We start from the raw sequence: 24,342 nt of genomic DNA, 5'->3' as shown, positions 1-24,342 counted from the left end.
GACGTCTCTTGACACCTGGCCTTCGTCCTTTCATAATCATCAAGATCAAAGGTGGATCAAGCACCAGTCTTTGGCTCCATGCGAAGCCCCTCGGTTATACACTTTTCTGATAGTGCGCCTTTTGATATACATTGTTTTTGGGCATATCAGCAACGACAAGCACGCCATCCTTTAAGATCCCGCTTTCACCACGCGGCCCCCCAAACTAAGGCCGTCCGACTCACCTTTCAGAACGGAACAATCGTGCCGAAATATCATATCAATTTCGAAATTCTGGCCAAGGTGGATCTTGAAGTCGAAAATTCGAGGTGATGATGCCATCAAACAACTATCTAACACCATTCATCAATCCACCGGAACGGTTTCATGTTGCAGCTCGTCGGGATATAATGGCCATGGCGGCAATCTTTTGTCTCGATATCTGTCCAAGACGAGATCTATTTCTCCTGCAAATCAAATTCCTGGTCCAGGGTAGTGACTAACCATGTCGGGGCCTGCTGTCGTGCCTCCGCCGCTATCTCAAAGTGTTGGCTATGGAGTGGTTGTCGGCCTGGGTGTGGCCTTTGCTATCGGTATACCCCAAACTTCCCGGTCGGTTTCTAGCATCGCTAACATGAGCAGGCATGGTTTTTGTCACTCGAGCACTCAAGAAAACCCTGGGAGAGGACAACGAAACCACCGAGACGTGGGCATCAGCCACATCCCCTTGTCCTCACCACCCCGGCTGACGGGTTTGACAGGTTCATGGTCGCGAACCGAAGCGTCGGGACCGGCCTGACGGCCTCGGCCGTCATATCCTCGTGGACGTACAGCACGGCGCTTCTGGGGTCCCCGTATCTGACCTACTGGTATGGCATTGCCCTGCCGGTGTGGTGGGCTGCAGGCCAAAGCACCATGATATGCGCCTTTGGGTGGCTGGCGATCCAAGCCAAACGCAGGGTCCCCAATGCGCACACCCTTCTCGAGTTGATCAGAGCTCGGTACGGCGTGGCCGCCCACTTGATCTGGATCGTCATGTGCCTGATCAACAACCTCCTCAACTTCACATCCATGCTGGTCGGCGCCTCGACGGCGGTTTCGTCGTTGACGGGGATGGACATTATCGCGACCACATACCTGCTCCCTCTTGGCGTGGTGAGTTTCCATCCGCTCTTCTTCGCACAAGCACTTGTGTTGCTTCTCCACGCAGGCCTAACGTGACATTCAGGTCGTATACACTTACTTTGGTGGCATCCGTGCGACCTTCCTCACCGACTACGTCCACACTTTCATCATCATGATCATACTGGCTTGGTTCACGATCAAGATCCTCACCGTCCACGAAATCGGCTCGATCGGGGCCCTGTACGACCTCCTGAAGCCACTGGACAAAACGCAGCCGGTGGCCGGAAACTACAAAGGTTCCTACCTGACCATGACAAGCCGGGAATCGATCTTCTTTGGCATCATCCATATAACGTGCTGTGCTTCTGCGCACCCTACCTGCCCCCGACTTACAAGCTGACGTCTGATCCAGGACCAACTACGGGATCGTCTTCCTCGACACCGGTTTCTGGCAGAAGGTACGGACCATAGAATATCTTTTTTTGGTTCCAACAAGACTGTTTGCTGACGGGAAGGGGTCACAAAGGGGTTTTCGGCCGAAGTGGCCGCTGCCGTGCCCGGATACATTCTGGGTGGAAATGCCTACTTCGCCCTCCCGTTTGCCTTTGGAACCATCATGGGTCTGGGCGCGCTGGTACTGGAGCACACGCCTGCGTTCCCTACCTATCCCAGAGTGAGTCGGGACACCCCCCATATTGGAGGGAAAAGTCACAATTCCTAGCACTGACCCTCAAAAAACAGAGAATGACCGCAGAGGAGGTCGGCGCGGGACTTGTCCTGCCTTACGGTACGCCCCCTCGTTCCCCATGTGAGGGTTTTCCAGTTGGCGAATATACTGACCAGCCTTCCTTGCAGTTTCGCAGGCCATTGCCGGCAAAGGCGGCGCAGGGGCCGTTCTGGTGATCATTTTCATGTCCTGCACCAGCGTGTCGTCCGCCCAGCTGATCGCCATGAGCTCCATCTTCTCCTTTGACGTCTACGGCACCTACATCAACAAACACGCGACAAACAGACAACTCATCCGATGGTCACACATCGGGGTTGTAGGCTCGGCCCTGGTGTCCTCGACCGTGGCCACGGCTTTCCACGAAGGTGGCGTCGACCTCAATTGGCTTCTGTACATGCTGGGGATTCTGATATGGTGAGTCTTTTTTGGACTCTCCCCATGTGTCTCGGGAAGGGGTTTTTTTTACTGACACCAAGGGCGGGGACCCCAATACCAGTCCTGGAACCTTCCCTACCGCATTCGCCCTGTGCTGGAAGAAGCAAACTCGGCTTGCAGCCATCGTCTCGCCGGTCGTGGGAACGGCCGCGGGGTTGGCCGTGTGGATTGGGACGGCTCGTGCCCTTTACGGCAGCGCCACGATCGCGACTCTGGGACAGACCCTGCCCTGCATGTACGGATGCCTCACCTCGTCCTTCGTCCCTCTGCCCCTCACCCTGGCAATCTCGTACCTCTGGCCCAACAAGACTTTTGAATGGTCCGACCTGCTGTCCATCAAGCGAATCGAGGACGACGCGCACGGCAAAGTCGGGGCACGAGCAACACACTTCGACGAGGCAACCTATTTCAGCCCCGAGCGCGTCGCGTACATGAAGCGCATGTCGCGAATTGCGGTGATTTGGGGCATCGCGACGTTTGCAGGGCACGTGGCGCTCTGGCCGTTGCCCATGTACGGCGCTCGCATCATCTTCTCCAAAGGGGTAAGTCTTCTCTCTCTCTCTCTCTTTTGTGTGAGATGTCGTCTTTCGGATCCGTGGCTGACTCGGCATCCTTTCCAGCTGTTCGTCACTTGGGTCGTGGTGTCGCTCATCTGGCTTTGGATCGCGCTGGTCATTGCGAATTTCTATCCTCTCGTAGACGGAGGGCTGAAGCAGATCTGGATTGTCCTAAGGGGGGCGAAAGGGGTCGACGAGAAACCCGATTCCGGTACATCCACTCCTGGCGAGCTCCCTGATGGTGACGTTCGGAAAGAAGGGATCGTCAGTCAAATACCGGTAGAGACTGAAGCTTAGATTACGATGTCATCCCCAGCTGCAGAGCATGAGCTGGAGCCTGGAGGTCTACTGAGGGCCACGGTCTCTGACTTGCAGGGGGTCACAGTCTGACTGAGTGGCAATTTGATTGACCTTATTTCAACGGCTGACCTGAGGCTGGGAATGCACTCCAACCCAAACTTAACAACTCTGAATGTTCCGGCCCATAGCCCGGCTACTACATAGAATATTAGTGTACTGTATACATGAAAACTGAGTATTTTTATACTATTTATAGTATAAAGAAGATCTCCGAGGGTCAGATTTTGAGAGTGTTCGACTGCAAATCTCGATCAATATCCGAGTCTAGTGAGTCGACTCAATAGTAGTAAAGGCACTCGTCCAGGGATTATATATATATTATCTTTCTTCCCTCCGGTTGATATATTGCTTCCTTCCCCCGTCCTTTTTTGCTTTTTCGTCCTGCATCGAATAAAGCAGGTTTGGCTCTCTTCCGTTTCTTTCGCGAGGGGGGGCCATTCTGAGAAACACCTTTGAAAGGGCTGATGACCAAATCATACCTCGGTCTCGACACCGTCACCGCCGCGCCCGTCTTTGTCCCTTTCGAAAACTCTCTCCACTCCTCCCTCAACCCTCTTGGCCTTTCCGACCATCCAGTCCAGCGTCCGCGCTCCCCTCCACTGCATGATCCCCCTGTGCTTCCTGTGCAGCTCGCGGTGGTGGTCTTTGTAATCCCTCACCTGCGCCCTCAACCCCCGAGAGCCATCGTCGGGGTCATTATGTCCGTTGACGTCCAGGAGGTGGGCGGCCGTGGAGCCGACTGCGCCGAGGGGCTTGGACACGAGACGGGCGGGACCGTTAAGTGGGTTCTTGGAGGCTGAAGACGTCGTGCCCGAGTCCGAGTCCGAGGCGGAGGAGTCATCGTTGGCGTGTGTGCGCAGCTTGCGGCGGGATCTGTCCTTTTTGCTTGACGACTCATCATCGTCTGTGCTGTCGCTGTCTTCGTCGTCGTCAATTTCTCTTTCTCCTTTATATTCACCTTCGTACTGATCGACCTGTCCTTCGTCGTTCGCCGTGTCCAACACCTCCATCACCTGCCTCAAATCCGCATTGCGGGCTTTGTTTGCATAGCTCTTGTGATACCCGCTGAGCCCTCTCCAGAATTTGACCGTGAGCTCAAGTTCGCCCAGCGGCTGCTCGTTTTCCTCCAACCCCGAATAGCCGTAACTCGTGGTGGCGCGATGCGCGGCCTCTTTGCCACCCTTCCAAAGTTTCACGACGATCGTTTTCTCTTCCTCGTCTGGGATGTCCTTGAGCCAGAAGACCCCCAAGGCAGGCGTGGAGTCAGGGCCAAGGCGAGATTTGCGGCACTCGATGATTAGGGAGCTTGAGTAGCGTTTGCGGACCGCAAGGAAGACGGATTCTTTGTCGCCCTTGGGTCTCCATTCACCATCCTCACCCGAGCCACTGGGGTGCATCTTGGCTCTCATCAAGTTGGTCCGCAACTTGATGCGTTGCTGGGTGAATGATCTCGCTTCCTTCGTGTTTCCGCTTCGTCCCTTTGCTCTGACGGGGCATTTGATTTCCAAGGTCCCGAAATTCCAGCCGAGTAATTCTTTCGGTAGTTTCAACTCCACACTGCGCCAAACCATGCTGATGCGCGCGCGACCATACCCAATACCACCCACAAGCGGATAGGTCTGCATGACCTGGCTCCTTTCCTGAAAGACCCTTCGCAGAGGGAGGTAGATCATTCCGAGCAGCGCATCGTCTTCCCGCTCGCGATCGTCACGGACGGAAATCATGACTTCTGCAGTCTTCCAGTCCGGGACGAACCGTTCCGTGCCAGCATTGAAGAACGGCTTCGCGTTCTTCGGCTTGGTTCTCGTGCGGTAGATCTTCTGGTGGTTAAGGATAATGGTCGCGTAGCTACTGGGCAGGTCATCATTCTGCTCGGCCTCGTCTTCGCGGTTATCGTTGCCCGTGTTTTTCTCTCGTTTCTGCAAAGACTCCACCTCCAGTCCCGTGATGTTGTGGATTTGGATGCTGAATATGCCACTGACATAGTCATCCGGCGGAGGACTCGAGATGATCAAGGCGTCTTCACGCTCCTTGTAGTCTTCTTCCCTTTGCTGTTTGATTTCCTTGCTCTCGTCATGCGCCGTGGCCTCTCGCAGCTTGCGCTCGGCCGTCTCGCTGACTTGCTTCCTCAAGTCCTCTATTGTGCGGACGTTGGGATCGGCAGTCTGTTTCGCAAGTTGCTCCTCCGTGATCCTGGTCTTGGTGAAATAGCCCACCTGCCACTGAAGGGTGCCCGGCATCTTTTCCTCGGGCTCTTCGCCCACAAACCGATCCTCACGGTCACACATCTTGTTCTTTGTCTTGGAGCTATGCATCAGTTCACGAAGGTCCACCTCCACGCGTCCAAGGTCATCGTCTGCGGTGTATTTGTCGGAATCCCAGAGCTGAAGCCGAAGCTTCTCGTCTGCATTCAGTTCTTCAGGCGTCACCAGAATATGCGACCACTCTGACCAGTTCGGTGCCTGGTCGTCGACAATGATCCTGGTCGAGGCAACAGGCTTGCCAAACTTGCCCCACGAAACGGTCATGTACGCGTCACTCGACCCCTCAAGCGGACCAAAGCCTCCATCGCCTTCCTTGAAGCCCTGGGCAGATTTGATAAAGATCATGACGACTCCTCGGGCGATTGTGTCCTTTTTGAAGTCGTCACCCACAAGCATGTCTTTGAGGTCTAATGTCAGACTCTTTGGTGCCACGTACTCCGCCAGTGCTGCATCAATCGAGGACTGTACAAACGACGAAATGAGTGGCACATCCATCAAGTTGAGCGCGTGGCGGGATAGTGGCACACAGGACAAATCCGCCTGCGGCTGTCCCATGAACGTCAGAGTGCAGAGGCTGAAGAATGGAGGGTCAGGAGTGAGCTGTAATCGAAGACGCATTGTGCCAATGATCCCGCGCAGTTCCACCCAGACCGGGACGGCAACGCCACCTGGCAGGTAGAACTTGAGGTAGAGATGGGCGTTCTTTGCCTTTGCTTGCAAAGACTTGCCCGAAGACCGGGCACGATAGGCGAATGCGAGCTCCATGTTGACAAAGTCGCCCTGTTCAGCCTCCATGCCCTCACGGATTGCTTGCTGATCCTCCTCCTTTTGCTGGTTGTTTTGGCCACTGTCGTCCGAGTTGCTCTGATCCTTGCCGCCGGCGCCGTTCTCAATCTCTCCCTCCCCGGACGCGGTCCGATCATTGCCCTCCTTGTCTCCGTTCTTCTTGAGTTCCCCATCCGCGCCTACAGATTGACTCGCCGCACCCGTGGGCAGCCAATTGATCCCGAGAATGCGGAAGGCTTCACTCCCTTGGCCCAGATCATCGACGCTGACCATCCGGACCACTCTCGGGAGAGATGCCTGCATGACATCCTCCAACATGTCAGAGATGGAAGTGAACAGGTCTGGATTGACCAGAGGCCAGACGGCGGACAAGAGATTGTTCAACCAAGCGACCGACTCTGGGATGGCATCTTCGGCCTGAGTAGTGTGAAGTTCTTCCTGTCGTGCGGCATCCCAGACCTCGTCTTTGCAGATCGCGTCTACCTTCTTACCGAGCCAATCTCTGACCAGCAATATCACGGAGGCGGCCATGACGCCTGGTATGAGGATGACCAGTGCAGCAGCAGAGAGCCTCGACTGCAAAGATGACCCTTTCTCGTAGATGCTGACACCGAACGCTCGAGTGACGGCCTCTCCCAGCAGTACCAATCCCAGGACACTCACAAGGCCTATTGTGATGGCACGCTCGTACGTCGTCGTCAGTTCATTCTTCAAGTCGTCGAACGCCGGAGGCGGGAACAGCTTCTGCATGCCGTGCAGGCTGTCCTGGACCTCGTCGCGCTCCGTGGCGAGTTCCCTGCCCGATTTCCTGGCACCACTGAGTCCAGTCTTAGTCCGAAAGTCGCTTCCGGTCGCGGGGATGTTCTCCTCAGCGGCCTTGAGATCCTTGCGTGTCGAGTCTCTGATGATGATGGGCAAGTGGGTTACGGGGTCTGTGACCTCTCTCCCGCCATCGCTGCGCTTCTTGTGTTTCATGTCCTTTCTCTTCTGGCGAGGGTCATGGTGGCCTGCCACGGCCTCGGTGGCCGATTGGCCTGGTTGATCTGTCTTGGTGTCTCCTTCATCCCGGCCCTCTTGTTCTTGTTTTTGATCCCGGTCCACGTCTCCTCGATCCTGCCTTTCTTCCTGGGCTTCTCCCCCTCCTCCTGTGTCCGAGGACCTCTGGATATTCCGATTTTGAGACCTGTAGGGTTCGTGCGTCGACCTGGGACCCTCCTCCTCGCCCTTCAAGATGCCCTTGGCGGCGTGGTACGCTCTTTTGACGGTGGAATCGTCGGTCTCGTCATGCTGGGCCTCTTCGGCTTGTTGCTGCTGGTTGTTCAACTCGCTCCGCTCGGCCCTGTATTTCTGGATGGTAGGAATAGGATGGCGGGCAGAGTGAGGGGCTTGGTATGTTCTCCGCTGAGATTCTGGGTCGAAGTCGTCCGTAGAAGACATGTTTGCCCATAACAGGGCACTCCAGGAGAGATTCCTGTCGAAAATAGGTAAGGAAGTGGGAAAAGGACTTTGCCTACCTGGAAGTAACGGGCAGGGTGTGGTGAGAACCAGCCTCAGCACCAAGAGAACAGACAAGAGACAGGGCCAAGTGGCTCTGTAAATATTCACATCATCCCATCCCGCAAATACTACGACGACAAACCTTGAATCAAGGCATTGGAGGCAAACAGGTGAAACGAAGAGGGAGGAAGCAGACAATGACGTCGCAACTCCACGCGGCAGACCAGCAGCAACACACGGAGTTCAGTAAGCGAACCCAAACAGATGATCCAAAGCCAGCTCCACCAGCCGCAAGGGTTCAAGGCGACGGATGATCTGCCAACAGAACCTGGCCTTATGCTTGTTCTGTTCTATGGCCTGGCTGCATTGTCAGCAGAAGGCGAGGCAGAACCGAGAAACAAGGAGGGCCATCCAGCGCAGGTGAACGGGGAATGAGAACGAGGGTGATCGCCCGCCAATAACCCGAGTGGCGTTGCGGGGATCTGCATGCAGGATCGCATGGAGCAGTGGTCCCTCTTCTCATTCCAAACTGACTGAGAACTGCATATCTGACGGGGTTCTTGATGTCCAGCGCAGGTGCAACCCAAGCAAGATCAAGAATCTATACCCACTACGATGTCCTCCAACTCCCTCGCCGTCCCGAACAGTTCGACCGCCTGTCCAAGGACGACATCAAGGCCGCATACCGACGCGCATTACTCATACATCATCCAGACAAATCTCCCAGTACCACCACGAATACCTCCCTGAAAACCCTGCGGAACAATGGGTCTCCAACACCAAGGCCCATATACTCGGTAGATGACATCGTTGTCGCATATGAGGTTCTCTCCGACGCAAAGAAACGCGCGGAATATGATCATACCCTGGATCACGCTGTGAGCTTTGGTCGGGAGGATAAGAGCGGTGACAAAGGCACACACATTGGAGTAGAGGCCTATGACCTTGAAGATCTAAGGTTCGATGAGATTCGGTCAGTCTGGACCAAGGGCTGCCGCTGCGGTGACGAAGAAGGCTATACTGTGACCGAGTCTGATCTCGAGAAAGAGGCGCAGCAAGGGGAGATTTATGTCGGTTGTCGAGGATGTAGTCTCTTCATCAAGGTCTTGTTTGCCCTTGAGGAGGCGTGAAAAGGATCATCTTCTCAATGTGGCCTCGGACTCGCCTTTTCGGCTTCGTGCAAGGCGGTGATTGCCTCACAAACATCCGTCGAGCGGCCTTGCAGAATGGCTTCAAACTCTTGCTTGATCGTTTCATGCGCCCTGGCAAACTCTTGGACTGTCTGAATGATTCGTTTCTCAACATCTGCTTTCCTCTCTGTCAATGCGAGCAGCCTGGTCAAAAACTCGTCTCGATACCGCTTCCTGTGGACGCGGGTCCAAGTCAATCGGAGCCGCCCGTAACAACTCGCGAAAGAGGAGACAGATCCTTGGAAAGTTCTTACGTGTCTCGCTGGCACCTTTCCACTCTTTCGTCAATCTGCGCCTCGAGCTCGTGGAACTCATTTTCAAAGTCCTTCTCTAGACGTTGCTGTCTTTGTCCTTTACGAAGACCGACCTGGCGACAGCAAATGTCAGTACCAGTTCAGCGCAACAGCAGAATCTCTTCTCGCCGCCCGGCAGCGGAAATATTGAGAATGAGCAAGGCGGTAGGAAGCGAGTGTGACTTTTGCCAGAAGACAGATGCTTTCTGACGAAGTGCAATGGGTGACCAGGCAGGTGTCAAGAGGCGGCAGAACCAGAGACAGAGTAACAAAACTTCAGAGGGGCCTCCTTCGCTCTGATGCCGATGAACAGGTCCCCCTTCCCGCACGATACTCACATCAATGGCCATTGTCTTCTTCAGGTTCTCCTCCTTCTTCTTCAACTGCCCTTTTGTGCTGTCGATCTCCATGCCGGAATCTTCTTCTTCTCCCCCACTGTCTTCGTCCCTGTTGAACTGAGCGGGTGCCGAGTTCCTCTTGACCCGTTTCGAAGACATTGTCGAGAACCGGTAATTGATGCGGAGGAGGGAAAAGAGGTACAGGAAGAGGTGTGGTGGAATGGGACGGAGACGGTGGGAGGCGTGCGCTGCGATCAACTCAAATGGCTTTGAAGTTGGCACGAAAGCCGCAGAGAAAGTGTGGGAGAAAGATATATATACCTAGTATCGTCGTGAAGGATATAGTCACAGTAAGCAATCCTAAGGTTTAAGAAAGGAGGCAAGAGCGAATAAATACCGACGAACAGCAGAGATCAATCAGTCAATACAAATGACATGACGACGCTGCTGGATCATTCCAACCCTATCGTCTATCAGTTGTTCCTACAAGCCAATTTTGTACATTGTCATTCACCAGAACGACTCCCGCTCTGTCTTTCGACGTTTTTTTGAGCTATTAGTAAAGATACACGAGAAAAGATTCGTTACTCCACGGATAACCATGGTTCTAGACGTGGAATCGACATTCGCCGTCACACATCTCTTCATGCTGCTCGTCACCAGGCCGCCCGTCCTGTGGTTTCTTTCTAGTCCACAATCTCCAACTCACCGTGTCGATCTTGGGCGAAAAGGTCCTTATATCCATCCCAGAGTCTGAACAGCTCTGCCACGTACTCCTTGTGCACCTGGTCCAGATATCTCTCATCCACATTATTATCCTTGGTTCCCTGTTGCACGATCCTGATCGGTCTTCCCACGACAACGTTAACTGACCTCCTGTATGGCAGCAGTCCTACGTCGTAGTTGAATATTCCTCTTGCGTGAAATAGTGGGACGGTGAAGCCCATGAACTTTTTCACGAGCATTTGGAATTTGTGGATCCACGGGTGTTCGACACTGTCGATTTGATCATAGAGTTCATTTTCGCCGAAGGCGAGCACGGGAACAAGGTCGGCACCAGTGCGTATCGCTAGTTTGATGAATCCCTTCCTGCTCTTCAGAACCAGACGGAGCGAATGAGGCTTGGCACCGAGAGACTCGCGAGCACCACCGATGACAATTGTGACTGCCCGACCCATGCCTTCACCATTCAGTCCTCCTTTGCATAGGATATTCTCAATAGATTCGCGTGATACGGAGGCTAAACCCATGGCTAAGGCATAGTCCCGATAGAATGGGACTCGGAAATTCGTGTCAAGGGTCAACAAGGTATTGGTGATGCCAGGGTACAGGTCTGAGAATCCCAAAGCCTCAGTTGCAAAGGCAGCGAATGCGCCGTGAGAGATGATCCCGTGCGGATGGTATCCAAAAATGTATTTCCTCGTCGGTTCCAATTCGACGGTGCGATGCAAGCGGGCGGGGAAGTAGGATGCGAAGAGAGACCAGAATTTCGACCCACGCATCCACTGTGATCTTCTTGAAAGGGTGCCGTTGGTGGCTTCTTCACTGATGACGAGAGTGTAGATGAGGTACGGGATCAGGAGGGGCCAGGTGAGAGGTATTGCGCAGAGGAGGAAGAATAGGGAGAGGAATAGAGGGATGGTGGTAGTGTGCCACAGGACGGCTAGAGTTTGGAGTCGCCGCTGTAATGGCACGTTGAGAGGCGCCCACCGTATCCTATTACGAGACAATTAGCCACGATTGCAGACTTCGAGAAGGTGCATACGCAGAAGTTTGCCAGCCGGCGCCAGCTCTTCGGCCACTTGCAAGCTCATCCTGGCGCTTGGGCGGCCGATTGCGTTTCCTCTCTCGTGGCGCAGTCTTTCCGTTGTGCTTGAGAGAATCTTCATAGCCGTTGCTGGGCTTGATACTCGTCAAGATCTCTCCAGTGTGATTCACATGCTTCTCATAAAGGACCTTCTCTTCGTCTAGTTGCTGCCGACTGCTTTGGCCATTGGCCACGGTGGATTGGGTAGATCCATTCACTGTAGTGGATTCCCTCCCACCTGACCCGAGCCCAGTGAGGCCATGCGTCTGGCCATTCGGGCCACTGCTTACGGCGTCTGCGTAGGATTTTGGCGGGAGCTCGTGCTCAGCGCGTTCTTCTGGCTGGGACGGCTCCGGGTTCAGTTGCCCCTGGCCCTCTACTGCGGTCGCCGCCATTTCAGTGTAGGCCGAGAGTGAATCGCTGTGAAGCGATTGCGCGCGTTCACGAAACCAGGCAAAGTCCGAGTGACCCCGGCGGAGCATCAATCAACACATGTATAACGATCTGAATCCGCATGTAAGCACAAAGAGCTGGAAAGGCGGAATGTAGGAGAGTTGCGAGGAAACAATGTGCGCAGGAACCATGTTGAGTGCAACGCGGCCATGACATGATTGGGTGTCCCAGAACAGGAGGCCAAGTCCCGGCTCCTGGTGACGTCATTGCCAACCGTGACCGTCAGACGCTAAGAAATCAATGCATAAAATATGCTAGCCTCGCCAAGTGCCGCGTGAATGTATGGATTCGCTGGCCTTGTGTATGTACAGCTTTCATTGTCATGAAAACTCCCACTCTGCCCCCTCGAAGCCCCCTCGTGTATAAAATCCCTAAGATCATAAAATAACCAGCGTATTCTCCGGACCCCGACACCAAGCCGTGGCCTTCCCACCAAGTCCGTATCTGTCAACGACTCTTTTCACAAGTCCTTTGCTGCAACGCCAAATTGCATGTTGTCGTTGTCAAAGACAGCGAACACGGCCTTGAGGAAAATGTCGCCATAGATAGACTGGCCGATGCCTTCGTTGCTCTGAAGACCACCGAAACAAGCTGGAGCAGAATATTTGTCAGTGCGCTGAAATGGCCTTGCATCTGAGTGGTCGACTTACAAGAAGAACCGGCGGAAACAGGGGCGTAGTTCATAAATGACCCTGGAATGACAGCATGATAGCTGCCAATACCGACAGCGAAGTCGGGAAGATCGGCAGAGCACGGGAAAGTATAACCACCTTGGGAGTTGTCGTACTCGGCACTGTCAACTTGGTCGTAGTAGGCAGAAACAATGTCATCATCCATGAGAAGAAGGGTCGTGCCGGTATCAGCAATGGCATCAATGCTTGCCGACTGGAATTTCCCATCGCCAACCTGGTAGCCTGTACCCGTAATTTCCCAGAAGCCTTGGGAGTTGTCCACGGGTGTATAGGTGATGTCGCCCGTGTACTTGCTGCTGTCAATGAAGCCAAAGTCGTACGAACCCGGGGCTCCCTTCTTCAAGTCCGCCGTGAAGACATTTTGCTCAAGAACTCCTTGGGCAATGGCAGTATCGAAGAAGGTGGTTTGTTGTTGGGGTTGGACTGGATGACATTAGCAACGAATCCCGGATGGCTCGCGGGTCCACTGACCGGTGTTAATAGAGCTGAACGCTAGGCCGAGCAAACCGTCGTTGTCTGCATCTTGTTGGAACTGCGAACTGATTTGTTGGGCAAGTTCGACAGCCTGTCCAGTGACTGTAGTGCCGCCGACGTTGACAGTGTCGGTGTAGACATTGCCGCTCGCGCTCGAGCCATCGCCGTAAGAAATCTTCCAGGTGGCTCCACTGAGCTGCTTGGCCGTCTCGGACTTGGACGGGTCATAGATGCTGTGTCCAGAGCGTTCGGAGCTGGACAACTCAGACGAGAAGACCCATCTAGAATTGATTAGTCCTCATAACCACCAATACCAGTGACAACCAGGGGAGTGTTTACAGATCTGCAGACCCAGTGTCGAAATCGAGGTTCAATGTTTCGCCTCCAATGCTGACAGGGCACAGGTATTCGGCATCATATTGCTCCGGAGTGGCAGTGACAGAGCCATCTGCGGCGGCCGCTTTGACATCGTCGGGCACAGCACTGTTGTATTTGCGGTAGGTCTTTTGCAAAACCACAGGACCAGCCTGAAATGGCTTTGCAACACTCTGAACAAGGGTGAAACCCTTCTTGGTCTCGACCTGGGGAACAGGAATGGGCTTTGCGAGCGTCACGCTCGTCAAGGCGGAAGCCGCCAGCAAAACTGTGAAAGAAAGCATCCTTAAAGAAAATAAAAGAGAGACAAGTTTCAAACAGAAACAGGCAAATGAATGGACGTCTTGCTGGTCGGAAGGAGGGACTGACTTGGTAGAGAGCGGTTTCGAGACGGGCTCGTCAACGAGATCTTATATATCTCTATGTGGAGTTCACGAGGTCAACATCACAAATCCAAAGCGGATCCTATGCCACTACCTTGTTCGTGGTAGATTCTGGCTAAACCATGAGATAGGCACGTATCAATGGTACTCTGGATCCAGTGCACGAGGATCGTCGATATTGGAAGGACCATGAAGCGGACGTGCATCACGGAGAGAACGACATTTCGAGAAGGTCGCGAAGACATCCGAGGCCCAGATCCTGGAGAGCATGCGTTGAACGTTGCCATGATTCGAGAAGACCACCGAGCATGTCAAGCACGGCATCGAAGCTTCGACGGTCCCAATCTGCCGAGGAAAGGCTGTCGAGGGGCACGATTGGAGCGCAAGTCATCACGGCAGGCTGTGGAAGGAGTCGATACTGTCTGAGCTTAGCGCCTTGGAGGAGATTGAGAGCGAGGGTCATGAAACGTGGGGACTTGTCTGGGAGCATGGGAGATGGCCGGTTTGAAGCAGAAGCAAATCTGGTGCCTAATGCAGAGGAGGCGGTGATGAAGCGAGCAGTGGTTGATGGCGATGGGACGTTTAAGATGAGGTCGGAAGAAGAAAGTGCCACGGCTGGCGCTGATTGGCTACGCGACCAGCTGCGCTAGCACTGCATGATCGACGCATTCTGCTCGACGGAGACAGCGTCCAGCAAACCATCGCCCTGGCCAAGCTGTTTCAATGGTATTCCAACCTTCATTCCTGCTCCTTCTGCAGTGGTCCTGACTAGTCCGTTCTGGCTGCTTATCTCGCCTCTCGATTCGTCCTCCCTTGAAATGAACTGCCGCTGGCACCGTTGCTAAACAAATGCCCTTGAGGCCCGCTCCCGCCCTGCAGACGAGGTTGCCTTCCCACGCGCAAAGTCTATCAGAGCCTCTCTCCCTTGCCAACGTCCAATGACCTTCCTACCTCTCAATACTACTCGACACGGGGAATGGGGTCCCTTGGTAAGATTGGCGCAGATCAGACCGGATGCGGCTCAATCTGGCAAAGCCATAAACCTCTTTCCGACCAACTTCCTGCCAGACGCGTGAGCCATGCACAGTCCGGTGCCCTCTTCTAGCCTCCCAACGTACCTACCATGTCTAGCTTCTATCACATACAATTATCAGGTACTTCTGAACCTGACCGGGTCCCTTCTCGACAAGTTACGAGCACACAGCGGTGGGGCAGATGGTTTTCTATAAGATTGCGTTCAAGACATACAGCCAAACTCCCTCCTATGAGAGACAACAACCCATCGGCCGCCGCCGAAATGCCACCGCTGAAGATGCACGCTTGATCCTCCGAGCTTGAATGATGGGGTGACATGGTGCGGCATGGCAAAAGAACAATCTTGATCCGCAAAGCAAATTGAGGACGGAGCAATGAGTATCAGGCATGTAACGCACAAACTCCTCGACGCCGAGACGAGCTGGGACGATATTAAACGTTGATTTATGTTTTCTTTTCATCATAGCCATGCCAAAAGTGTAAATGTTGTACGATGCCTCCAGAATGCCGCCCTAGCAAATCTCAAATCACGTGAATGCACCTACGTCACCCGAGGTCGCACTGCTCAAACCCAGTGTCGCTCTCGGAGCAGAATGCCAGCTGCTATGGAGACCGTCGTGGAGGGCGTGGAAGCGGTGGGTGGGTGCGAGGCCGGGTGGTGTCAGAGCGAGGGACTCCTGTCGCCAGTCCAGCCAATGTGTTCGCCGCATCGCTCTCTGACCGATTGAGGCCGGGCCGGCCTTCATCGCGCCCTGGCTGGCGTATTTGTAGAGGATCGGTCGCCACGGGTCGAGGTTGGTCCATGGCACGGCCGAGATGCGGAAGAGTAGTAGTACCTATCGAGCCTGTTCGAGGAGGAGGCGGGAGACTTCTCGACCCCGGGCCTTGAGGGAATTCAGGAGGTCGTTCGTGGGACAGGATTGGAGGCAGCTGAGTCGGGCTCAACTGTTCTCTACCAGGACTAGGAAGGTGTATGGAAGCGTGGGAGGCCCTCGGGGTCTCTTGGTAGCCTCGAAAGTCGGGTGGACGATTTCTCCACGACGGCTCCTGCATTGTGGGCGAGGGTAATGTCGGTTGATAGGGCAAGACGCTGTGTCCAGGGGGGACACTGCCAAACGCCGGCGGGGGAGGAGGGATCGGCGGCGGCGGCGGGGGTTGTTGCTGCTGTTGTAGTTGTTGCTGCTGCTGCTGCTGCTGTACGAAATACGACAGTCTTGACCTTGCAAGGGGGTCAGGGGACCCTGTAGACTCCACTGACGACGCACTCGGTGGCAGTGCCGGTAGAGGAGGCGTACCTGACCCTGTGCCCAGCGATAGACCAGCAGCCCGGATCAATGGATCAGGGACTTCACTCCGGACTGTAGAAGATTCATCAGAGACCGAACTCTGGCTAGAGAGTAAGCCCGGACGAAAGTACTCACGGGCCTGCTGGACTGAGGGAGGCGTCCCGCTCCGAGACGAAGGTAGTTGCGGTCGTGATTGTAGCGACCCTCCTGAACCGCTGGGATGCATGGTGCCGCCAATGAATGGAGAAGATGCGGACGAGCCGATCGAGCCTCCGCGGAAATGACCAGACGCCTGCGCCGTCCCTTCTGGGTTTGCTTCGACCGACTTTGTAGAGATGATGCTCCCGCTGGATTCCTGCTCCAGCTTGGGCCGCTTGGCCTCGGACGACTGGCCGTGCCTGGCTTTAAACTCTGCAAGGTAAGCCATGTAGTCCCTGTACTCCTCGGTCTTGCGGTATGCCGACAGCTGGATGTTGTATTTCTCTTTGGCGGCACTTGCCTGGGCCTCGAAGGGCTCTTTGCCAGCTGGATCCAACTTCTGCCATCGGTCCCCAACGAGTTTGGCTATTTGCGTAAAGGAAAGGTTTTGGTCTTTGACCTCTTCCCTCACTTTGTTCGAAAAGATCACGTAGGCAGAAGGAGGACGTTCGGGAGCATTCTCGTCCGGTTTAGGATGACGCCTGTACTTTCGCTTTGTCTCGGGAGGAGGAACAGACGGTCGCTCAGGACCCAACGGGGGCCCCGCACCCGCCTCAAACCCTCTGTTGCTTTCTGAGAGCCCTTCGTGAGCAGGGGAGCCGAAGAGGCGCTCGTATGAGACCCCTCGGTATTCAGCAATTGCCCGCTGAAGCTTCTATCCCGAATGTCAGCGACCCTTTGCACGATGAGCAAGGGCACCTAAAGAACATACCCTGCGATGGCCAAGTTTGACATTGAGAGCGTCACTACTACAGAGTAAGTATACCCGGCTGCCACGAGATGTATGCCTGACAAACTCACAAGTCGCTCTCTTGAATATCTGTCAAAGTCTCCCAGGTGTCGAATCCTTCGCCGATGAAAGCGTCGAGGTATTGCTCAAGGCCAAGGCGCTCGAGATGGGGTGCGAGATCGGTCATTCAAGCACAGGTGGAATTTCATTGACACCAAGGTTTGTTGCAAAGTCGAGGCGAGCAGGTGCTCCAGCGACGAGACAGTCAATCAGGGCGATAGGCCTCACAAGCTGTACGATGAATCGCGGTACACGCCGACTCGTTTCTCATGTGGAATTTTCGTAGCAAGGAACGCAGATCTCAACCGTAGAGGGAGTGGCAACCCGCTCGAATAGGACTGGGGTCGTACTTCTCAACGGTCGGATAAGTATAGAATCTATGGGTTGGGCCAGATGTCCGGCCCCCAAATAGATTGGATGGCAGTATTATGAGCTTTTGATATTGCGCCGCCGTTGAGGGGTGTTTGTGCGCAGCTTGAGGTTTCCAAGGGCAGAATTCAAGTTGCTCCTCAAGAAGGGACAGTCAATCCCTCAGGCCTGGTCGACTGAGGGAGATCGATGACCGAGACAGTGATGGCAACAAACAGGGTCAATGTCATTCAGGGTCTCGAGTGATCAACCTCAAATAATACCACAGTCTTCGGTGGCATGTAGTGGGGTTGAGGCACGAGAGATGGACAGCTGCTAGACCCTGGCGACGGGAAACCGGGCTATGAGGCTCCCCTTCGGATCGAACTCGGAGTGAATGGATATATGGATATTCAGATCTTCGACAGGGAAAAATGTGTTTCCGATGGCGGCAAGGTGGCACACCACGCGTCTCCCAAGATGGCTTTTTTTTTGGGTGCTGAGGCAGAAGGCGACGAACCGAGCGACCGAAATAGACTCACGAGAGAGGAAACCCCCCGCCAATACCTATGGAGATGATCGGACAAAAAGGAAAACGAGGCGACTGGCGCCAGTGTACGGATAGAAAGGAGAATAGGCGGGATGAGGCCCGGCAAATCAATCTATAGGCTGTTCATTGATCTGGATAAGGAGTGATGGGTTGTGAAAAGAAGCCAAGTAAAAATTTCGCTGTGTGTGAGGCCGTGGAGCAACTGGAGCAACTGGAGCACACAGGAGAATCAGATGATGCAACGAGGGAAGCGTCCGCGTGCTGTGCCGCCATTCGCCGACTAGCGACGCAGGAAGAATGGGCTCCAAGGGCAAAAAGAGCCGTGGTGGGAAGGGGATGATATTGGGGGACAGCGGGAGCTTGCTTCGTTGCAAGGTTTGCGCAGCTCGCAGCCTCTCCCCCTCTCCCCCCCCCCCCCCTTTAGCTCCCTACCCGTAACCGAGCTGTCCAAGCTCTCCAGAGGGGAGGAGGATACCACCCTTTGGCTTTAGTCGGCAGCCTCTTCGGCCGCCAACTCCCCGCCAACCAACTACAGCTCGATAGAGCCCGTGTTGTGGGGAGGCATTCGTCTACCTCGTACACGCACCATGGTACCTGCGTGGACCACCAAAGAGAACTGCCTGATGACAACATCTAGCTATCCGCTCGGCTCGAGGATAGAGGATTTCGACGAGGGAAGCCGATGCCTCCTTCCCATCACTATATAGATATAACAAACATACAAGCTGAAGGTGGTTCCTCGAAGCATGGTGGCTGGCTCCTTAGGCGTCATCTCGCTTCCTGTTGACTGCTTTCGATTGTTATTGCGGTAAATTCCTGAACGAGTTTCTTCTTGACACACCGCCTCGAAACGGTCAAGGATTATTTTCGTGATTGACGCTTCATGGTCGTTGGATACTCCAAAAGCCCTGGTCCTGGAGAAATGGGCTGCAAGGGTCAGCCGTTTTGATGGGGCACAAGGCTCTTTGTCGACGCTGAGTCGGCTTCCACAGACATAACATATTGCGAACTTGGCGCCGATAAGGTCTACTGAAGATCGACAACCTGCACGGAAGCGGAGGCTTGGTGAACGTGACAGGAATGCAGCCGGCCGATCTGGCGTTCAGTTAAAGTTGGGTATTGAGGGCCAGGAGCTAGGAGTTCAGCTTCACGATGCCACGAAAGGGTCCTTGATACAGGCGACCGCTCCACGGAAGTAAGAGCAGATGCAACCCAGATGTGGATGCAGGTTCACGAACCCCTTCTCCCAGAAGTCCGATTGTAGTCGAAAAGTGCGATCTGGGTCCCAAGTGCCGCCATCGGCATGACCAGGGGCAGAAGTGGCAGGTAGGTGAGATGCTCCAGCAAATGCTCGATTCGCAGCGACAGCCTTGGTTGACCTAAGCCTAGCCTGGATCTGAGCCAAAGCTCCGGCGTACCCAGGACTCCACGTCCAAATTCCTTCTGGCGAAAATCCTGAATATTTTCCGTTCGGACTGCCAACGGTGGATTGGAGTTGAGAACACAAGATTGAATTCCTGTTTCGATGCGTCTTGGATCTGAGAACTGACTGGCTCGCAGTTCCCCTGGTCCCCTTGGTCCCCTGGAGCCGCCCTTTCGTGTGGCTTCTGCGGCTGAGGGGTAGCGGGTGCCATGCGCCTAGCCTGAAACTCCAATGACGAGATTCAGTAATGATCGGTCGGATATCCGGTGCCGAAAACGAGTTCCTAGAGTGGGCTTGCAGGGAGTCTCCTATCGAGGCGTATACCGCCCGGAGCAGGCGTAGCCCATACCCAACAAAGGTGCTATACCACACCCACCCTTTCTCGGGTGGTCCTGCCTGCGGAATTCGAGAGCCGCTGTCCACATTCCAACGCCATGACGCTGATGTCAAACTGGGACCAAACACCGGGACTCGGCAGCGTCAATAAGCGCGGCATTATTTAGGTTTGGAGGCCATGGTGGTTCGACGGGATATACCGTGGAGACTGTACCCTTTGATTGAGAGCCCTTTTGGACAGACCAGAACGAATCAGGGGGTTTGGAGTGAATAATATAAATGCTTTCAGAGAAATACGGAACACGAGATAATGGGGAAACCCGGTTCAATCCAAACGCTTGGGATGATTGGGCTTCTGGTGGGCCAAGTTGCAGTAGATCAGTGTCTAAATGGGTTACACCTCCATGACAAAGGGTTTGAGGATCCGCTCGTCGGGGACCTCGCAGCAGAACCTGCTCCATTTGAACCAGCTGGTCGTCCTCCAAGAGAACTTGGACAGGCTTTCAGCACGGTGGAGGGAGGCTAGGATATAGACAGGTCGTGAAGAAGGGGCTGATCTTGGGGCCCAAGGGCTTCCTTGGTCGAGAATCTCCACACGCAATAAAGAAATACATCGGATTCATATGCTTTCGGGACCCGAGCTGTGAAGACCAAGGCCCAGACAAGGTCAGTAGGCACCGAGTAGGTACAGTCGGGTCGAGGTACGGAGTACTGAGTATTCAGTAGAGAAAGAGGAAACAGATGGTGGGGCCCAGTGGGTGACGTCCTTGGCGGAGTCTCGCTCATCGCGTGGTTTAGAGAAACACTAATCCTGATGGGGCTAGTCTGGGCCTTATCGATAACAGCCTAGCCTGCGCCCATCCTCACATCATCCCTTGCCTGGTCCGCTTTTTTCCCTTCGCTTCGCAAAACTCATTTCTTCTTCGCCATGCCCGCCTGACTGACGCACACCAGCTTCTATCGCCGTCTACCGTCTTCCATGGCTCCTCCTGCAGAGCTCCAACCACCCCGCCGTGTCTGAGTGCGTTCCGAAACAATACGAGCTGCAACTCGAGCGAACCCTTTGACCCGTCTGGCTCACCCAGTCTCGGGGCTCTAACCGACAACCGAATTCCTTTCGAGTGTGCGACTGGCCTTCTTGAACGGGCTGACCATCACAAGCACCGGCCTATCCGATATGGCGCAACAGAAGTCTAACTCCCACAAAGTGGAGGACCAGTCCCAGCCAGACAGTGACCTGAACATTGACAGCGCTCAACGGTTGACCTCAGAGATGGCAAAGGTATGAGAAACAGCTGTCACCCGGGTGCAGTTTCCGGTCAATTCCGCTGACTATTCGACAACCTCTGCTGGAGAAAAGGCTTTCCAAGAACTTGAACAGTATGCCCTAAAACAACCGCTAGAAATGCGCTCGTTGACACTCGCCCAGGGCGGAGACCACTGCTGCAGCTCTTGAAGTCAAGCTGGATGGCATTCACAAACAGCTTGATGAGCTCCTGGCCAGCTTTGAGGAGCTTCCTCAGTCCAAGCCGCAGAATCCCTCCTCGAACCCCTCCGAGTCCAAGTAGCCCTTGGGCGGGCCTGCTCCTCCTTGTAAGACACGTGGGCCTGTCCCGATTTTCACATGTCCCGAGACAGGAGGGCCAATCGGGACCTGAGGTGAAGCCCCCGTCAACGCCCGTCAACGCCCATGCAGGTCGCTTTCATGCATTCGGATTGTCCGCGCTCATTCTCTTGACCCAGGATGATGGTTGCTCCAGAACTGGGTCTCAGAAATGCGTGAATCCCGCCAGGTCTTGCCAACTCAGGGCTGGGGGAAGATGGGGTCGAAATTGAACTTCCCATCTACCTTCTCAACCACTCCGACCTCGGTGACGACCCCATCAATGAGCTCTGCTGGGGTCACATCAAAAGCAGGATTCCATACATCAATTCCAACCGCAGCCGTGCTCACCATCTCTGAACCTTCGTCCAGAAGTAGCTTTCCGTCCGCTGTAACTCTGGGGCCTTTGATCCTCGTTACCTCTTCCGGTGCTCTCTCCTCGATGACAATGTCCATGCCCGAAGCCGTGTCTCGATCGATGGTGGTCCTAGGGGCGGCAACCAAAAATTTTACCCCGTGATGGCCGGCAAGTACAGCGAGAGAATGCGTTCCGATTTTGTTGGCCGTGTCACCATTCGCCGCCACGCGGTCGGCTCCAACGACGATGGCCGCCAGACGATCTCCTTCTCTTGCCATGAGTGCACATGCCATCGAGTCTGTGATAAGCGTGGCCGGGATCTCATCGTGGACCAGCTCATATGCTGTCAATCGGGAACCTTGGTTGTACGGCCGGGTCTCTGAGCAGTATGCTCGGGTGAGCATGTCGGCGGCCCTCAGAGACCTGATAACACCAAGCGCCGTGCCATACCCTGCAGTCGCCAGAGACCTGTACAACCGTCAGCTCCCTTGAAGTCTTCCTGTACGGTTGTGTGCCATGATCTTACCCAGTGTTGCAATGTGTCAGAATTGCAATCTCCTGACTTCTGTCTGCTTTCCTTTTCCTCCCTGCCGCGGTGTTCTCCTCAATCCAACGGGCTCCGTGTTCCCCGATTGCCTTGTTGTCCGAGACATCGTCCACCAGCATCCGTTCTGCAGCAGCAACATAGGCTTGAGCAACGGACTCCGCCGACGCCCCAGGCTGCAATGTGGCCTTCTTTGCCACGATCTTGAGCTTGCCGACCGCATCCCCCAGATTAACGGCCGTCGGCCTGCTCGTTTTGAGAAAGTCCAATCGCTGACCTATACTGTCCTTAACCTCTTCAGGAGTTGCAGGCAGTTTCCCTGTCTTGGCTGCACCCCCCACCTCGACAGCAAGCGCCAGCGCGGCCACAATGGCAATTGCTGGTGCCCCACGGACTTTCATCTGTTTGATCGCAGCGTGCGCTTCTTCGCAGCTTCTGATCGGAACATAGCTCGTTCGGTGCGGTAAGACGAGCTGATCGAGAATTCGCAGGGTCGGAGAGGAATCGGCCGAAGCTGGCTCATACTGTATGGCCTGCAGTACCATGACTGAGGGCAATTGAGGAAACGAGCAAGGGGTGAGGAGCTCGGACTCTAGGACAGAATGGTTCGTTTTGTTTGGGATTTGTCTCTATGGGATTGTTTTCATCGCGCCACCAACTTTTTTTATCATCGCGCCATTGCGGGGTCGTGATGATTTGTTACCCCTCACCGCGTCCACCCACGTGCCTCTGCCACTGGCAATTGTCTGAAGCTTTTCGAGAAGTTCAGGCTTTTTACCTTGAGTACTCCGTATTTTCTCTGTCTTCCTCTAAGGTTTTCGAGCATGAGAGGATCAGGGATTGCTGAGCCGGCACAGAGTGGCTTCGCTCCAGCAGCAGCCTACGATGCGCATCGCCCATCCTATCCCGAAGAAGCAGTCCAACGGCTCCTCGAAGCCTGTGAGGTGGCCGGTGTCAAAGGCGCCAGGATTGCAGATCTCGCAGCTGGCACGGGGAAGTTCACAGAGATTCTGGCAAGACGACCAGAAGAATATGAAATCGTTGCCATAGAGCCTCACGACGGCATGCGGGCGCAATTGGAGCAGAAAACCCTTCCCCACGTACGGGTTCTGAAAGGCACTGCCGACCATATGTCAGGAATCGCTGATGGGTCTCTTGCATGTCTCATAGCATCACAGGTGAGTTCAGAGGGTGATTGATGGGGCCGAGGTTTTTCTGATTCACCCGTAGTCGTTTCATTGGTATGTGTGAAAACATTCCACGATGAATCTTCTGATGATCTGATGGCTTTCGTCAAGGTTTGCCAACATGGACGCATTGAAAGAAATTGCTCGGACTCTGCGCCCAGCAGGTGTGTTTGGCATGATTTGGAATATTGATGATTGTATGGTTGGCCCCCCATGATCGAGAAGGAGGGAAAGCTCATTTGCCGTAACACAGACAATACACCAAAATCATGGACCATCCATCGTGGCTGGGAGCAAGCAATGCGCGATGTGATTTGGACATTCGAAGACGGCGCGCCACGCTTCCGACACGAGAAGTGGCGACAAGTGTTCGAGGACCAGACCGCGAGTAATCCCTTGAGCGTGAACTTCACTGATCCGCTGTTTGGGCTGCCCTTGGGCGAAGGGAGCGTTGACTTCACGTCGTGGTTGCCCAAGGAAGATCTCTGGGGTAGGCTGAGGACGTTGAGTCAGCTTGCGATATTGGAGGGTGAAGAACTGGAGAAGGTGAGAAAAACATTCGACGACAGTCTGAGGTCGGAAGGAACCGAAATCAATCAAGACGGCCTGGTGGCTGTCCACGGCCGGACTGTATTCTTCTGGACGAGTAAAATCCCTGCTGAGCCGCTTAAGAGCAGTGGCTAGGTCTGTCGATACCAAACACAATATTCTCGAAGGTCGCTTTCTGGCGTCCCTGATATGTTCCCAATGCTTCTTCGGGGTTCCTTCTTCTACGGGCCAGTGCGATCGGATCGTTCTGTAGCCTCTCCCGGCCTATGATCATTCCCACCTCAGGTCTTAGGTGGCTAGGTAGCACTGATACCCCAAAGTCTTGATCCAACAAATGTATCAAGGCACAACTGTCCCAAGTCCGGTGACCATCCAGGGGGCTCGTTCTTCGAGGTCTGTC

The 24,342-nt window shown here is 54.4% G+C and overlaps 10 protein-coding genes across 11 annotated transcripts; 4 read left to right on the top strand and 6 right to left on the bottom strand.

Moving 5' to 3' along the window:
• The first annotated feature begins 384 nt into the window (after positions 1–384).
• On the top strand, positions 385–3,355 carry PV07_09319 (uncharacterized protein). The gene is made up of 10 exons (XM_016396566.1): positions 385–572; positions 622–685; positions 741–1,134; positions 1,208–1,458; positions 1,517–1,562; positions 1,631–1,777; positions 1,846–1,891; positions 1,960–2,245; positions 2,328–2,808; positions 2,887–3,355. Exons 1-10 carry the CDS (start codon positions 485–487, stop codon positions 3,118–3,120), a joined length of 2,037 nt encoding a protein of 678 aa, XP_016246422.1. The 5' UTR covers positions 385–484; the 3' UTR covers positions 3,121–3,355.
• A 111-nt stretch (positions 3,356–3,466) lies between these two features.
• Positions 3,467–7,940, bottom strand: PV07_09318 (uncharacterized protein). Its single transcript, XM_016396565.1, has one exon. The coding sequence runs from the start codon at positions 7,668–7,670 to the stop codon at positions 3,657–3,659; it is 4,014 nt and encodes a 1,337-aa protein (XP_016246421.1). The 5' UTR covers positions 7,671–7,940; the 3' UTR covers positions 3,467–3,656.
• A 155-nt stretch (positions 7,941–8,095) lies between these two features.
• PV07_09316 (uncharacterized protein) lies at positions 8,096–9,961 on the top strand. Its single transcript, XM_016396563.1, has one exon. The coding sequence runs from the start codon at positions 8,294–8,296 to the stop codon at positions 8,858–8,860; it is 567 nt and encodes a 188-aa protein (XP_016246419.1). The 5' UTR covers positions 8,096–8,293; the 3' UTR covers positions 8,861–9,961.
• On the bottom strand, positions 9,171–9,749 carry PV07_09317 (uncharacterized protein; the record flags this gene model as incomplete). The annotated part of the gene is made up of 2 exons (XM_016396564.1): positions 9,552–9,749; positions 9,171–9,287 (listed from the first exon to the last, which is right to left on the bottom strand). The coding sequence occupies exons 1-2, from the start codon at positions 9,708–9,710 to the stop codon at positions 9,171–9,173; spliced, it is 276 nt and encodes a 91-aa protein (XP_016246420.1). The 5' UTR covers positions 9,711–9,749.
• Positions 9,962–10,034: 73 nt separating the features above from the next.
• PV07_09315 (uncharacterized protein) lies at positions 10,035–11,930 on the bottom strand. The gene is made up of 2 exons (XM_016396562.1): positions 11,317–11,930; positions 10,035–11,267 (listed from the first exon to the last, which is right to left on the bottom strand). Exons 1-2 carry the CDS (start codon positions 11,838–11,840, stop codon positions 10,238–10,240), a joined length of 1,554 nt encoding a protein of 517 aa, XP_016246418.1. The 5' UTR covers positions 11,841–11,930; the 3' UTR covers positions 10,035–10,237.
• A 225-nt stretch (positions 11,931–12,155) lies between these two features.
• On the bottom strand, positions 12,156–14,281 carry PV07_09314 (uncharacterized protein). The gene is made up of 4 exons (XM_016396561.1): positions 13,317–14,281; positions 12,975–13,258; positions 12,462–12,926; positions 12,156–12,402 (listed from the first exon to the last, which is right to left on the bottom strand). Exons 1-4 carry the CDS (start codon positions 13,634–13,636, stop codon positions 12,272–12,274), a joined length of 1,200 nt encoding a protein of 399 aa, XP_016246417.1. The 5' UTR covers positions 13,637–14,281; the 3' UTR covers positions 12,156–12,271.
• Positions 14,282–14,467: 186 nt separating this feature from the next.
• PV07_09313 lies at positions 14,468–18,092 on the bottom strand. 2 transcript variants are annotated; one of them, XM_016396560.1, is made up of 4 exons: positions 17,056–18,092; positions 16,967–17,000; positions 16,192–16,909; positions 14,468–16,128 (listed from the first exon to the last, which is right to left on the bottom strand). In XM_016396560.1, exons 1-4 carry the CDS (start codon positions 17,169–17,171, stop codon positions 15,374–15,376), a joined length of 1,623 nt encoding a protein of 540 aa, XP_016246416.1. In that variant the 5' UTR covers positions 17,172–18,092; the 3' UTR covers positions 14,468–15,373. The 2 variants fall into 2 exon arrangements, with proteins under 2 accessions (XP_016246416.1, XP_016246415.1); XM_016396559.1 differs by having other exon boundaries at positions 14,468–16,909.
• Positions 18,093–20,878: 2,786 nt separating this feature from the next.
• PV07_09312 (uncharacterized protein) lies at positions 20,879–21,269 on the top strand (the record flags this gene model as incomplete). Its single annotated transcript, XM_016396558.1, has 3 exons — positions 20,879–20,983; positions 21,062–21,081; positions 21,131–21,269. The coding sequence occupies 3 exons, from the start codon at positions 20,879–20,881 to the stop codon at positions 21,267–21,269; spliced, it is 264 nt and encodes an 87-aa protein (XP_016246414.1).
• Positions 21,270–21,505: 236 nt separating this feature from the next.
• Positions 21,506–22,751, bottom strand: PV07_09311 (S-methyl-5-thioribose-1-phosphate isomerase; the record flags this gene model as incomplete). The annotated part of the gene is made up of 2 exons (XM_016396557.1): positions 21,506–22,130; positions 22,189–22,751. 2 exons carry the CDS (start codon positions 22,749–22,751, stop codon positions 21,506–21,508), a joined length of 1,188 nt encoding a protein of 395 aa, XP_016246413.1.
• Positions 22,752–22,964: 213 nt separating this feature from the next.
• On the top strand, positions 22,965–24,307 carry PV07_09310 (uncharacterized protein). Its single transcript, XM_016396556.1, has 4 exons — positions 22,965–23,384; positions 23,437–23,447; positions 23,505–23,590; positions 23,647–24,307. Exons 1-4 carry the CDS (start codon positions 23,031–23,033, stop codon positions 24,075–24,077), a joined length of 882 nt encoding a protein of 293 aa, XP_016246412.1. The 5' UTR covers positions 22,965–23,030; the 3' UTR covers positions 24,078–24,307.
• The last annotated feature ends 35 nt before the right edge of the window (positions 24,308–24,342 follow it).

Source organism: Cladophialophora immunda (genome assembly GCF_000835495.1).
Source record: "Cladophialophora immunda strain CBS 83496 unplaced genomic scaffold supercont1.5, whole genome shotgun sequence".
Classification (NCBI taxonomy): domain Eukaryota; kingdom Fungi; phylum Ascomycota; class Eurotiomycetes; order Chaetothyriales; family Herpotrichiellaceae; genus Cladophialophora; species Cladophialophora immunda.
The sequence above is the reverse complement of the archived record's forward strand: the minus strand, read 5'-3'. Positions and strand labels throughout refer to the sequence as shown.